Source organism: Gopherus evgoodei, chromosome 2 (genome assembly GCF_007399415.2).
Source record: "Gopherus evgoodei ecotype Sinaloan lineage chromosome 2, rGopEvg1_v1.p, whole genome shotgun sequence".
NCBI lineage: Eukaryota > Metazoa > Chordata > Testudines > Testudinidae > Gopherus > Gopherus evgoodei.
This window is the reverse complement of record NC_044323.1, coordinates 228,924,003-228,939,209: the sequence shown is the minus strand read 5'-3', so window position 1 is coordinate 228,939,209 and position 15,207 is coordinate 228,924,003. Positions and strand designations below refer to the sequence as shown.

Below are 15,207 nucleotides of genomic sequence, written 5' to 3'. Positions count from 1 at the left end.
AGTAAAAGCCTTGGTGGGAGCGCAAAATTTGTTAGACATTAAGAGATTTAAACTGCAGGTCTCTGTTTTGCAAGCCCTCCCCATAGCAGTAGGCAGTCATTCCCCTATATCCCTGAAGTTATCACTCCCAGCCTTGGAAATTTTCCCCCTTCCCACTAAACCTGAAGGGCTCCCCCTCATTGAAGAGTTACTCGTTCAACTCTTAAAAGAAAGAAAAATTGAAAGGGCCATTGCATCGACTTTTCTGTCCCCGGGCTGGGGCATTCCCAAGCCTAGCGACCCCTCTAAATCGTCTTGTCATTGACTATAGACAGGCTAACAGCCATGTCAAGCATATCGCGTTCGCCAGTGCGGTCACCATCCCCGAAATCCAGCAGCAACTAAGTGATGCATGTAATCAGTGGGCATGTACTCTTGATTTAAAAGATATGTTTTATCAAATTCCTACAGGACGCACAAGAAATCTTAAACTTCACTTTTAAAGGCGTTCAATATAACTGTAGAAAGTTTTCTCGCGGTCTGGTTTATGCGCTCGAAACAAAATTTGCCCGCAGGGGTTCTGTAACTCCCCGGCACTGGCAGCGTCCCATCTCAACATCACCTTGCAAAAGGTGAAGCCCCCATCAGGTGTAAGTGTACTACCCTATGTAGATGATTATCGTGTGTGGGTCCCATTCTCAGGCAGTCCAAAACACCACCCAAATGGTTGTCAATGCATTAGAGGCCGACGGGTGGCAAATTAATACGGCAAAAAGCCACCTACAGGCCTCCCAGCGCTTTTCATTTTTGGGCTTCCATTTCACCCCACCACTTATACCCAAGCCCCGGCTGGTGTTTGGATCCCTGGGTGGAAACCCCTCCTCAACATAAAAAGAGCTTCAGCAGTTATTAGGTCTCCTCAATTATCACCGCCACTTTCTCCCGGCAAAGCTAACTCCTGACTTAGAAGCCTTACAAGCCCCTATCTCTTCCAAACGCAATCGAGAGGTATGGAGCACTTCAGCACAGCAAAGCTTAGAAAGATTGCCGGTTTGCCTCTAACCCCCACCTTGCCCGTTTGATTCGCACCAGCCCCTTACCATCACTCTGTTCGTTACAGCGCACCATGTAGGGTATTCTGTATTACAGCAAAGCAAAACTGTTTATAATTGGGCCCACCGCATGGTCGGACCCCAATACAACTATGGACTGGTGGGAAAGATGTTATTAGCTGCGGCCAGTGCGCGTCATTGGGCCCCACTCTCTGTTACGGGTACTCTGTCAGGACCCCGTTTCATCTTATCCCATGGCTCACAAGCACCCCTCCGCCTGAGTTTCATGGTACCACTGCTACTTGGCAGCTTTTGTGTTTCCAGGCGGAGGTGGCTTGGCAGGGGTGGAAACTGGTGTCTCGGAAAATGCTTTAATTCCTCCACGAGGCCAACCGATATGTATTGAGACAAAGTATAACCCGTGGATCGTATCTGACGGGGGCACCTCGCCGGCCCCGGGCGGAGTCCTTTGTGCTAAATGCGATCACTTTGAAGTGAAGCATCTGCCTTCATCCTGCACCACAGCAAAGCGAGGTGCAGGGCGTCCTTTTAGCAGCTCAGCATGTGGTCAAAGCCCACTCTGCTAGTGAGCAGGTTGTTTTGGGTATTGATTCACAGTTTTGTTTAAGCATTTTGATCGACGAGGCTCACCCCTCTGCGTTTGTGCCCCTTTGGGAGGACATCTTCTCCTTACTGCGAAAATCTTCCCTACCCTGGTTTGTCACTCATTGTCCCTCGCATCGACCAGACTCTAACCCCTTGCATTCCAAGTTAGATCAAAAGATAAGGGAGGCTCAGACCCCCCAAGTGTGTACAGTGGAATCGACCCCAGGCAGAACCGTTACTTCGCTGGCTCCATGAAGAATGGGGTCACTTGCCTGCCGGCAGGCTGTATAACAAATTGTCAGCCTGCACCAATATTACGCCAGAGGTGAAGCGCCACCAGTGTGAAAGCATAGTGCAATCTTGTCTAAAGTGCGTGCAGGTTAAGTCCATGAATCGGCCCCGCTACGAACGCGCAGCCTATGCTGCGGGATATTTCGCTCCTGGTAGTACATGGCAAATTGACCTTATGGGGCCATTACCAGGCGCTGTCGGCATCCGAAAGCCCTGGTTATAGTAGATTTGGGATCACGACAAACCTACTGTGTCCCCCTTAATAAAACTACCGCCGCCACTGTCGCTGGGGCCTTAAGACTAACGGCCGCCGCCTGGGGCACACCCACGGAGGTTCAGGCAGACGGGGGCCTCCGTTCACCAGCAAACATTGAACGGCTCTCTCGGTGGGGAGCTTCTCTCCACATTCACACCAAGTATCACCCAGAAAGCAATGGCGTAGTGGAGCGCAAAATCGCAGTTCTTAAAACCATGTTGCGCACGGCCAATCCCAATGATGACTTTAAAAACTGGAGCACGTTCCTACCCCAGGTTCTCATTGCCCTTAACGACGGCTACTCCAGGTGGCCTCACATCGCACCCCTTCAAAGAGAACCCTGGGTCCCCGTGTTTAAACCAGAGCAGCCCGTTTGGGTAACGGAGCCCCAGGCTTCCGGTCAGCGTAAGCCCTACAAAGCAGTTGTACTCAAGGCCGGAAAATATCCCAACACCTATGTGGTCAGCAATGAACAGGCCGATAAACTCCTAGTTCACCACAATTGGCTCAGTAAGCGTTCCAAGTAATCATTGGATTAACCTAGTGGCCGGTTAAGGCCCTCTCTTTTTCGCTTATGTCTTTTATTAGCTAACCGTGGCAGTCGCGGACCGTGATGTGTGGCTACCCCGAACCCCCTGGGCCCCGGGGGTCTTCAAACGTGGTTTGCAGCCTATTGGATCCAGGAGCTCGGAGGAAATCCAAACATCTCCAAGATCTCCTCGCAAAATTGCCTCGTCTGCTCTGCACCATTGTCACCCTCTTCCCCCACCCCCTTCGTGTTTGTACCCGTTGTGTATAATTTTACTTTGTTTAACTTGACCACTGTAAATTGTTCTTCCCCCTTTGTGCAGTGGGCCCATAACTCGTTGTGGAATAATGTTCCCAACAGTGGCCTGCACATGTTTTCCCTATCTCAATACCTCTGATCGCAATCCCTTCCCTTTCCCAGTCAAAGTTAGTGCTTCCGTGTCCCCTCATGTTGGATCTTTCCTGGTAATACCCAGACTTCTATCCCACGTGGGTAGGAGCCTATCCCAATTGTACCCGATGGATTTTTCCCAATCAAACTGCCCTTTTTGCTCCTCCGTCCTTCCCCCCCCCCCGTAAATTGTTCTACCCCGGTATTAACCTCCCTCAGCTCCGAGGATTTCGATTCCTCCTTAGGTGACACTATCTCCACACCCACGGCACGGGACAGCACCGGGCCCAGGGCCAGTGTGCTAACTTTTTCCCACCTCTAAGGCCGGGTCACTTTTGGATCTGTGAAATGTGTCCTTTGCGGTCCTTCCCCCCAACCCACGGGAATTTGTACCATCGGCACTCTTTATTTGTCGGGGGGCGGAGTCTATGTAAAAGCCCCTGGCTCCCATCCCGGTCGTGTCCGCCGGTCCCTCGGGGTGTGGACTCGGTTTAAAAGCCGTTTCATCCCTTACCACCTCTGTAGTTACCTTTAACCCCATCGGTTATATGGTTTTACGTGATCAAGTTTTGTTTCAGTCCTTGGCCATAGAAACTTTATCTAATACTACGGCCCAAGGTTTTTCAATATTTGTTAAAAGCTCCCGACTTTTGTGAAAAATTCGCTGAAGTGTATCCAACTTTTAAGGATAAGTGTTGTATTTCTTTGTTCTGTTTCTCTCAACTTAAGTTCTATTATTAAAGACCTGCAGACGCTGAGCTCCACTGTCAGGGAGTCTCGTGAGACCTTCGGTTTTGGTCTGGCTCGATTGGCTTGGCTTAGGCCAATTTAAATCCTATTTCAGTCCCTTTTTGTTTCTCTTTGGTTGGAGTGTCTTGCTATGTCTCAGATGTGCCTGTATCAAAGCTTGCATCCGTCGCACCGTTGGTTCGGCCTACATGGCCTCCGTCCCCGAAACTCGCCTCTCGTAGGGGAAGGCGAAGAGTCGGACTCCGAGTCGGGGGTTTAGGCACCCTAACCACGGGCATTCGGCCAGGGCACGGGGGCATGTTGTAACACCACCTGCTTCTGCATGTCTGCCCTGGCCTCCATGCTTAGATGCAAAGCCAGCACGTACACTGAGCTGTTTCCTGTTATTGTCTTTGCCAGTAAAGGCTGAGGGTTGACCATTCCAGTAAGGCTAAGGCTGAAGTTTGACTGCTCTGTTGCAACTTTACAGATACTTTACAGATATTTTGCAAACAGCTTGCAACCAAATATCCCCCGCTCTTCGGGGAACTCGCGAAACCCTATCTATAGTTAATTTACCTTATTTGGTAGACGAGAAGCCCCATATAGCTGTCAGCGATTTCTTCACTAGATCTTGGGGGGAGGCGTCACTTTGGGTATATCTGTCCTGCCCACAGTTTGGCAGGCAGAGAGGAGAATGCACCTGAGTCACTTGCACCCTGAGTGCACCCGTAACCGAGCCTGATCACCTCGAAGCCTCTCTCAGCTCTCGTGTTCCAGTGGAGCTTACGCGTCTGCCGGCCGTAATGTTTTTGCATTGGTACACCCATGACAGAAGCAGATGATACAGAACGACTGATAACCGTCATCTCATCGCCAATTTAACAAGGACACAGCAGACGGTACAGAACGACTGGTAACTGTCTCTGCTATCTTGCAAGGCAAATGAATGCTGCTGTGCACTGCAGTACCCCGCTCTGTCAGCGGCATCCCGTAGACATATGGTGACAGTGACAAAAGGCAAAACGGGCTCCATGGTTGCCGTGCTATGGCGTCTGCCAGGGCAATCCAGGGAAAAAGGGCGCGAAATGATTATCTGCCATTGCTTTCACGGAGGAAGGAATGGGTGACGACATTTACCCAGAATCACCTGCGACACTGTTTTTCCACCCATCATTGGGATCTCAACCGAGAATTCCAATGGGCGGGTTAGACTGCAGGAACTATGGGATAGCTACGGGATAGCTACCCACTGTGCAATGCCCGGTCCGAATCGATGCTAGCCTCGGTACATGGATGCACACCGCCGAATTAAGTGCGTAGTGTGGCCGCGTGCACTCACTTTATACACTCTGTTTTACAAAAACAGTTTTATGTAAAATCGGAATAATCCCATAGTGTAGACATACCTCTCACACACACGCAGTTCCCGCCACTTTCTTTTCCACCCACTCCAGAATGAGATGTACAGGATCAGCCCTTGATGAGGGAATTCATGATAGATGATGATGCTGGATCTCAGCTTGATACAACTTTAAAAAAGAACTGAAGTTAGTCTCCAGTTATGAGTGCAAAAACTTGAGGCATTTTGATTAGCAGTATTAATGCTTGAATCATCCCAGCATGTTCACTTTAAAAGTAAATTGATATGCTTTCCTTCTCTGCCTCTTTACAGCTCTTAAAATTAAATTGAGGAAAGCTTGTATGTACAAGATGAAACATTAAAATAATTCTTTATACTGTTAACCCTGTTTAGCATATGATATATAATTACAACTAAGAGAGGTGAACACTCTGTACAGTCTGTGCAAAAGGTGACACACAATATGTGGGTGTAGATCTCAGCTGGTGAAAGCTGTCATAGCTCCACTGATCTTCAACCCAACAAGGTAGATCTCTTTGTAAAATATTATGTCATGTTCCTTAGCATTGGTTTTTTGTGGTGGTGGTGTGTGAAAGGCAGAAGCAATAGTAGGACTTAAGTTGTCACAGGAGACTGAACCTGTTTTTTTATTTGTTTAAAAACAAAAATGTCTTTTGTTATGGAAGCATTGGTTGCTATTACCCTCTGAGCTAAAGGTAATCTAAATTTCCATTATAAACCCCACTTTGTAATGCCAGCAACTTTTGACTGGTGAAACCAATTTGTTTTTAAATTAATATGCTCAAAATAAGTTAGGAGTAATATTTTTCTGGAGACTTTGAAAGATGTTCCGACTGGAAAATTACAGTAATACTGAAAAGGTAATGAAGGTTTCTGTTCTTTAAAGAAACTGTGACATGAGAGTATGTTAACACTTAGGCCTGGTCCACACTACAGCGTTAAATCGATTTAACTCTGTACCCTCCACACTACAAGGCACTTAAAATCGATTTTAAGGGGACTTAAAATCGATTTCTGTACTCCTCAACGAGAGAGTAACCCTAAAATCGATATTACTATATCGATTTAGGTTTAGTGTGGACGGAAATTGAAATTATTGGTCTCATTCTTTTACTGAGCTACCCAGAGTGCACTGCTCCGGAAATCGATGGTAGCCTGGGACCATGGATGCACACCACCGAAGTAATGTGCCCTAGTGTGGACGCGTAAAATCGATTTTATAAAACCTGTTTTATAAAATCGATTTTATTAATTTCAATTTTACTCTGTAGTGTGGACGTGGCCTTAAACTGCTACAGTGGCAAAGAAATAGACACACACTACAGCTGTGGAAACATTCAGGCACACAATAACTTCTTGCATGAGTAATGTTATGCAAGTGCCTGTGTATTTGTGGCATCCCTTGCTGCGATATCTCCTTGTCAGTTACAAAGGACCAGATTTTGCAGCGAGGCAAGAAATATTGATATACCAAAATTATATACCTTTAATGCAAATAATTTTTGAGATCTGTTTTTATAGTAGTCTCAAAGAAAACGTGAAAATGCCATTTTGATATTTCTACTGGAAACAGTTCTTTCCAGAAGCAGAAGATTTGACTATTTGGATAATGATTCTCTGCACCACATTTTTCTCTTCTGTAGCTAACAAGTAACTCTTGTGCGTGGGTTCTTCATATGGATAGTGATGGTTCACTTATTCAGTTAACCATGAAAAAACCTAACTTTATTTTATGTGGATTTACACTTCCTTCATTAACCCGAAATAGTAATTCTCAGCATTATTAATAGATGGATTGTGATCATAAAACTAAAATGTTAAGATTAATTGATGTTGGTTAACACTTATGAAAACAAAACTCAAAGATACTGTTTGCAAGAATTTTTTTTTTTTTTAAATAAGGCATTCACTACCAGGCGTAAGTCAAGTATGCGCTATTTTGGTTTTAGTCTCTAAGGCTTCAATCCTGCAAAGAGAAGCATTTGAGCCAACCCCTATGTGAAGCTCTTTTAAAGTCAGTGTGTCCCTGCATGGGTCCAGGAATGCTTTTCTTTGCAGGAATAGGGACTTAAATCAGGTTTGGTACACTGAAAACTTACACTGGCAAGCTACATCTCTCGGGGTGTGAAAAGTCCATACCCATGAGAGATGCATCTATGCCAACCTAACCTCCATTGTAGACAATACTAGGTTGATATAAGATTCTTCCATCAACCTAGCTACCACCTCTTGGGGAGGTGGCTTAACTGCAGCAGTGGGAGAACCTTCTCACATTGCTGTAGTGAATGTCTACACTTAAGCGCTACAGTGGTGCACCTGCAGCTATGCCACTTAACGGATTAGTGTAGACATAGCCTCAGACACAGTTTATTTAAAGAGCAGAAACTTTATTACGTTTTCAGCATTATTGTCATTTTCCAGTGTTCAAAAATAGCGTAATTAGATAGTAGGAAATAGTGTTGTTTTGTTTGATCAAAGTAGACAATAACTAATGAGCCACTGTATTCCCAGCAGTACGTCTACCTTGCACTACACTACTTTACATGCTTTTCTTCTTTGTAATGTTAACAGTCAGTACTTAAAGCAGAGTTTCTTGTTGACCTCGTTATCCATAGAAAAGAGTTATGCTTCCTAGTTACGGGATTTGAATAAACATGTAAAAAGTCTTGGATTTCTGACACCTGATTATAAATAAAAGCACTTGAAATCTGCAGGGAGGAAACCATAGAAAATGTTGTACCTTTTTGGTTTTTTTTCTCTTAGGGAAAAAAAATACAGTGAGGCTCCATTCTATGCAGAATGGGGAAAAAAATCCAGTTTATTCAAGTATTGTTTGATGTCAGCTGGTTAAATTCACATCAGTTACAGTAGCAAAGTTAAATAGGAGCAAGGAGTAGCATTAATTTTATTATATCTGCAATAAGCCTGATCACCTTTTTAATGAGGGTTATTCTTTAGTATTTGTATTACTGTGGGGCCTTTAGATACTTCTCAGGACTGGTGCTCCCTGGGACTGGTTGCTATTTCAGACATGAAGGCATGGTATGTCACAAAGGGCTTACTGTCCTAAAGCATAAAACATATGATGACATACAAACACTGCATTAAAAGAGGGTTATTTAGGTTGTAAAGTTGCCGCACTCAAAACTTAGAAACTGGCGGACTAACAGTTGCTAGTTCTGCCTCTTTGTGTTTATGCATTTTGTTAGTATGTGATCATATAATTAGCAACCATACATTTTTTCCACAGGGCCGCTGCCCTTTTTCGGTGTATTCGCTGGCATCACTTCCTCCAGTATACCTCAAACCTTAGCTGTAGGCCACCCCTACTTTTGCAGTCCTGGGCCTCATGTGAAAGGGAATGCAATCATTATAGAATTATGAGTTATATGATTTGGGCAATTGCATTGTTTTAGTACTTTTGTGACACTGTTTCCTTGTTTGGCAATCTCCAGCAAGTAGCTAAGTAGAACAGTGAGCTAAGACATAAACCCAAAGTTCCACTGACAGATATTGTCTTGGGCTTTATGCAGGCCCCCTGCACTGAAGTGAATCTCCCATTTAAAGCTCACTAAAGAAACTATATTAATTCAGGCCCTTAACGTCATGGTGCAGTGTTGTCTGTGATTATCTTTTCAAATGTATTTAAAAGTATTTCAGTTGGTATTTTTATTTTAAATTTCCAGATATGAGACCTTTTGAGACTGAATTCCTCTGTCCATAAATGAGGAACAGCACAGAATAATGCAAGCTTCTGCATGCTGTTTTGCCCATGTGCATCAAATCTGATCTGATAGGTTGCCTTTAAGAAAGAAGGTGGTGATTAACTCTCTATGCCCATCAATTCTGTCTATCTGCGAAACATGCAGAGAAGTGGCAGCTAGAGTGGTGACTCTTTTGTGATGGGGACACTTGTTACTAAGAAGTGAACAGCAGCTCTTAATTATTTTACATAGGATACTGACCTGCAGGAAATTTAGCACAAGAAGAGTCCAGGTGACAGCAAACAAAGACTGTTACACTTGAGGTACCCTGTGAAGAAAGGTGGGGAAATAAGATTTATATTAATTAGAACCAAACGGAGATTAAACATGATTGAGGTCCTGCCTTTGCTTAGAAACAGTTTTCTTATCACTGCAAGAGTTTATCTACTTCATCATATATGGGAGTGGAATAAGCTACCGTCATGAGAGCAGATCAGGGTTGGTGAGTGAGAGGATAAGTGTACCATCCCTCTCTGAGTTTTAAGGAGCTTGGCACTGAGATTGTGTGCTCAGGGAGAGCTCTGAATGGGTCTTGCATTATGACCCTCATGGCTGCTAATCTGGAAGAAAACATCAGTAATCTCAGTCGATCCATAAAGTACCAGGATTCCCTCAACTGAGAGGCTTTATGAACCCATGCTATATATTTATTTATTTCTGCCTCTGTCTGCTTTTATTCCAGGTAAACTGTCTTCCTCCTCCCCCACAAACTCCCCACACACACAGAGAAGTGAGAAAGCAACTTCTTGTGGCTAAGCAGTTCTAGCATAATAAGAGAATCTTCTGACTGTTCTGAGCGCATTCCGTCTAGCTTTAGGTGTTAGTCCACTGATCTTGTTGGCTGACCTTCTGTTAGTGGCCCAAAGTTGGCATTCTTGTTGGTTTTGTAGTTTCAACAGGGGCTTTAAAATGTTGACCGTAAAATCTTAATAAATCCTCTGCAGTTCCTGTAAAGGGTGAATTGTAGTGAAAGTATTAAGCCTAATTTCTGCACATATGCCTAATTGGTAAAGGCTACCTTTAAATTACAAGCAGACAGTATTTGACTGAGTTAATCTGCAGTTTAATGAAATAATAGTGGTATTTGTATTGGGAGTGCTTACATACCTCCATCTGTTATTTACACTTCATATGTAGATAGATAACTTTTAGGATTTTTTTTTAAATTCTCCTACTTTAGTTCCTATAATTTGGTTGTTTATGGAATTAACTTATTGTGAACTTAATTTTATCACTTTCAATGAATTTCTTACTCTTTTTCAAAGTTTAGCATTGTATGATGCGCTCATTGTGTTTGGAAGAAGGAAACCGTTTCGTCCTTAGAAATATTGCGTTTTCCATTAGCTGCAGTTGCTATCTTTTAAACTATAAAAATGTATTTCCTTAAAAATCAGCCAAAAGGATTTGACTATTCACATACTTAATTATAATTATTTTTGTATCTTCAATTTTCAGTATAATTGAAAGACTTCATAGGGTATAGCTGTAGTTTTGCTTCCCAAACTGGGAAGAATGTCTTATTTAATGCACCTTTCATGGACAACTGGCTAATATTCAAGCACATTTGGGAGGAGAGTGGGTGATGCAAAAAAATACTTAATGAACTGTTGTTAAGGAATAGCCCAGACCAGGGAAATGAACCCATGTGAGATTCTTGTAATGATTTATGCAGGCTGGACTGTGGAGCAGCTCCAGCCAGGTCAGAAACATCCTTCCCTGGCCCTCCCCAGATAAGGTGGGAAGGGATGGGAAGGGAAGAGTGTGGGGATCCCAGGCTAGAGGTGGGGTCATGTGGGGTGTGGTCACAGGGGTTACTTCTCTGACTCCCAGCTTCTCTCCTCCCCCACCAAAAAAAATTTCCCCGCCAGTTGCTGTCCCAGCCTGTCAAGATAAGCAGCTAGCATGCTGGGACACTTTGTTTACTTAGGTTTACCTCCATGCCAGATGCTCAAGGTAAACAAACCATCTTGGCCCACCAGCGGCTTATCCTGATGGCCTGGGAGCCAAAGTGTGCTGACCCCTGAATTATAGGATTGGCTTATGAACGGGTTATAAATATTTTCCATTTTTACTTATCCATCTTAGGAGGGGGTCAGCTTATAAACGAACAAGCTTATGATTGAATATATATGATAGTTTTGAATTTGTAGGTTGCAATTAAGTTGCCTTTTTTATGTAAGGAAATAATTGATAGGCTGCTCGTGAATGGCTGTTCGCCACCTTTAGATAGCTGAAGGGAAGCGAGAGATTTGTATAGCAGAAGACCGTTTTTTGTGAGGAGTGGCTTCCTTCAAAGTCAATCAGGAATGTTACTGAAGTGGCTGAAGTTTACATTTTTAAAAGTGGTTATTTAATTCACACAGTGAGGAAAATATCCTTAATAGCAGGGTTTATAGTTAAACACTATGATCTGGAAATATGGATAGCTTGCAGCAAAATACAGGAGTTCAACATTTTGGTCACTTGTCACAATTTCTGTGTTGCACCTGGTCAGATCTGAAGGTTCAGAGGTATGATTTGGTCTCCAAACTCATTAAATGTTTTGGGATTTCTTCCCTCTCCTCCCCTCTCCCACCCATATTGAGTTAGAAATGAAATTCCTCAAGGAGAAAGGGAATGCTGTTAATTTCCATTATGTGCACAAATATTTGATAGATCATCCCAGTATAACACTTTGGGTTAATGTGTCTATTTATATAATTTTTAACGTAGATAAATACTGAAGAACATGTCGATGCACCTGATAAGGAGATAATTTTCTGGGATCGCAGTATTCCTGAAGACATAAAGGAAAAAATACAGCCTAAAGAGGTTCCAGCAGAAAGTGTGACAGTCTGGATCGATCCATTAGACGCCACACATGAATACACAGGTAACTGTTCTGTTTTTTTTTAAATTGAGCTAAATATTTACTTAGTAGACAAAATATAATGTATTTTCAAGAGAAACTTTATATAAGAGTTGTTTGTTAGAGATGTTGTGATTTTGCTGAACTACTCTTAAAAATGAGATCTCAGGTAAATATCTTGGCCACAGCTGTTTTCAAAGCTTAGTTCTGTGTTGACTCTCGAGCTAGATGACACTAAAATTCATCTGATGATATTTGTCACTTATGGGTGCAGTTGGTTAATACCTATTTTTTATGCTTGAATAGCCAGTGATGCTATATTCTAAACAAATTACTTTAAATTCCAGTTGAATTGTCTGCTCATACTTGTTTCTGGGCTTGAATTAAGAAATGGACATGAAGTTAAAATGCATCACATAATTGTAAATCTTCCCCTTCTCCAAAAGACTCATGATGCTGCACAGACTATTTAAAATACAATATAGTACAGTTAAAAACCTAACCAATATAAACATGGGTAAGTAATTACAGCAAAACTAAACCAGTGGTTCTTTTCCTTGACAATATTGCACTGGTATGATGGTAATCATATATGAAAATTCAAAACCTAGGAAGAACATTCAGCTCTAACGTAAACAGAATGTAAAATGAGGTGGAGAATGGGAGGAATTTGTTCTGCCCAAATCTGCCACCTTCATATAAGAATCTTTTGCTTAATGACCAGGTGGCAGAACTGGGTTCAGTAGGAGCAGAGTGCACATCTACTGAACAATAGAAAGTATGAGGAAACTGGAGTGGGGGGGAGGTGGGTTACTCTTTATACTCTTTAATATTTTGGTAACTGTCAAATGACTTAAATCAAGATAGAAGAAGGCCATATCTTTTTAAAGGATTGAATTTAAAATGCAGGCTGTTATAAAGCTTGAAGGATAAGATCTCAGTACAATCTGTTAATTTACTAATGCTGTTCAGGCTATTGTGTCAATATATGTAAGTCTATAAAGTCAGGGGTTTGGGGTTTTTTTTTTTTTTTTGATGCTTTTAACCTATGTGATGTTGAGCTACTTAATTTGTCTGATTTCCCGGCCCTTCCCCCTCAACCCTTAGAGGATCTTCGACAATATGTCACAACTATGGTGTGTGTGGCTGTGAATGGTGAACCAGTAATAGGAGTAATACACAAGCCCTTCTCAGCATATACAGGTATCAGTATGCGTCTCTCATTTTTTGTTTCTGCCATTTTCACTGATGTAGAGTTAAAGTTTTACATTTGAGGGAGAATCTGTAGTTATAAATGGTTACAATAATACTTAATACAGGAGAACAAAAATGTGTCGATATTACTTATTTATATTATGGTAATGTCCAAAATCCTTAAGATTGGGGCACCCACAAAAGACAGGAAAAAGTGATCTTTGTGGGGCAGAAGAACGGTATGTGGAAGAAACATAAACCAAAAATACAGTTGTTGATGAAGCTCTTTCACTGAAACATTAAGACAGGGGTCCCCAATGCAGTGCCCATGGGCACCATGGCACCCGCGGGGGCATCTAAATGCGCCCGCTTCCTGGCCAGTGGTCGAGCGTCCACCGAAACGCCGCCGAATTTCTGCGGCATTTCGGCAGCAACGCCTCTCGATGACGTCGCTTGTCGGCAGCAAGTGGCATCATCGAGAGGCATCGCCGCCGAAATGCTGCAGAAATTCGGCGGCATTTCGGCGGATGCTCTACCGCCGCCACAGTTCTTCATCTGGTGCCCGCCAGACGAAAAGGTTGGGGACCATTGCATGAAGAACAATCTCTAAAGAAAATAACACTGTATAGATACGTCTCTGTTCTATCACCCTTATACTGAGTAGCCCCTTGTTCACACAGTTTCATTGAAGTCCATACGACTGCTCCCAAGAGGGGTGCTAATGTCACCTCCCCCCCGCTCCTGCACCTTATCTCCACAGAGCAAGGAGGGGACACAACAGGACTCAGGACAGAGGGAGCTTGCTGACAGCAGCTGCTGTTTCAATTTGCTGATCTACTTAAAAAGGCAGTGTACTTAGAGTGGGGTTAGTGTACTTAAGGGGGCAATGCTTGTCTCTGCCATGCTATCTCCCCACCCTCCATTCCAGTTGCCTTGTAGAGTGTGGGGCTACATTAACAGTGTGTTTAACCCTTGGGGGCTCAGCCAAGTGCTAGTTCATCATTTAGCAGTAAGGCATTTCCTGGGAAATATCCCACCCTTTTCTACCCTCTGATTTCACTTCAACCAACCTTCACAATCATCATTGCTGTGTACAGTATTAAATTGTTTGTTTAAAACTTATACTCTGTGTGTGTGTGTGTATATGTATGTATGTGTATATATATTGTGTTTGTGTATATATACAAAATTAGTTTTTTATCTGGCAAAAAAAATTTTCCCTGAAACCTAGCCCTCCATTTACATTAATTCTTATGGGGAAAGTAAATTCACTTAACATTGTCTCACTTAAAGTTGTATTATAGTTATGGTCCTGAAAAATGCTAAGTGAGGAGTTACTGTATTCCAAACATGCAACACTCGCATACAGAATCTCTTGACTCTGTTGAAGCACTGATGAGGATGGATGCGAGTTTAAACATACACATTCCAAGGACAGGGTATTGTTAATAACTTGTGGAAAGGCAACAAATTAAATGTTGAGTATATTTGAAGGAAATGTGTTTTATATTCCTGGATAGTTAAAACAGAGGCTGATAACATGTTCCCCTTTTCCCTTAGGCCATACTGGCCTCTAGAGTCAAGAGAAGTTACGTAGTAACTCAGACAAATAACACCGCAACTAAGCTCGTTCAAATGAACTAGGTTTTCTACCTATTAGAATATTTACTGTTGTGACTTTCCCCTCCTAAGTATTACATTCTTTAAATGCTGACTTTAATTCCAGTTGTTGATCATTAGCACGTTATTTTCACATTTAGATGTATCTTGGCTTTTTCCGAAGCACCTGCCACACCTATTATTGAAGAGGTGATTTTCTTTCCAACAAAAATTCTGTAATTGTAACTGGGAATTTGCCACATTCTTTCTTTTTAGAAAATGGAATCTGCAAGGATAGCCCATGAGAAATCTTCAGGAATGGCATCCAAATAAGATTTTTTTTTTAAAAGTAAAAATGTAGTTAGTTCTATTACTCCAGATTAGGGGTTGTGGAGAGTAACTTTCCAAACTGGAAATGCCATAACCCTTTGTTCTGTCATGATCCTGCTCTACCATATAGATATAAATCAATAAGGAGGAACCATATTTAAAGATTACAGGTTAGTTCAGTCTCTGCCCACATAGTCTCAGCCTCTCTACTGTGCTGAAATCACCAAATAAATGTCAAATTGTAGTGGCTTTTGGA

General features: G+C 42.6%; 1 protein-coding gene across 1 annotated transcript in view; it reads left to right on the top strand.

Moving 5' to 3' along the window:
• IMPAD1 (inositol monophosphatase domain containing 1) overlaps positions 1-15,207 on the top strand; it is a 31,816-nt gene that overhangs the window by 13,176 nt on the left and 3,433 nt on the right. Inside the window, exons 2-3 of the mRNA XM_030553133.1 lie at positions 11,693-11,852; positions 12,936-13,031. Coding sequence (XP_030408993.1) covers positions 11,693-11,852; positions 12,936-13,031 — 256 coding nt within the window. The remainder of the gene's footprint in view (positions 1-11,692; positions 11,853-12,935; positions 13,032-15,207) is intronic.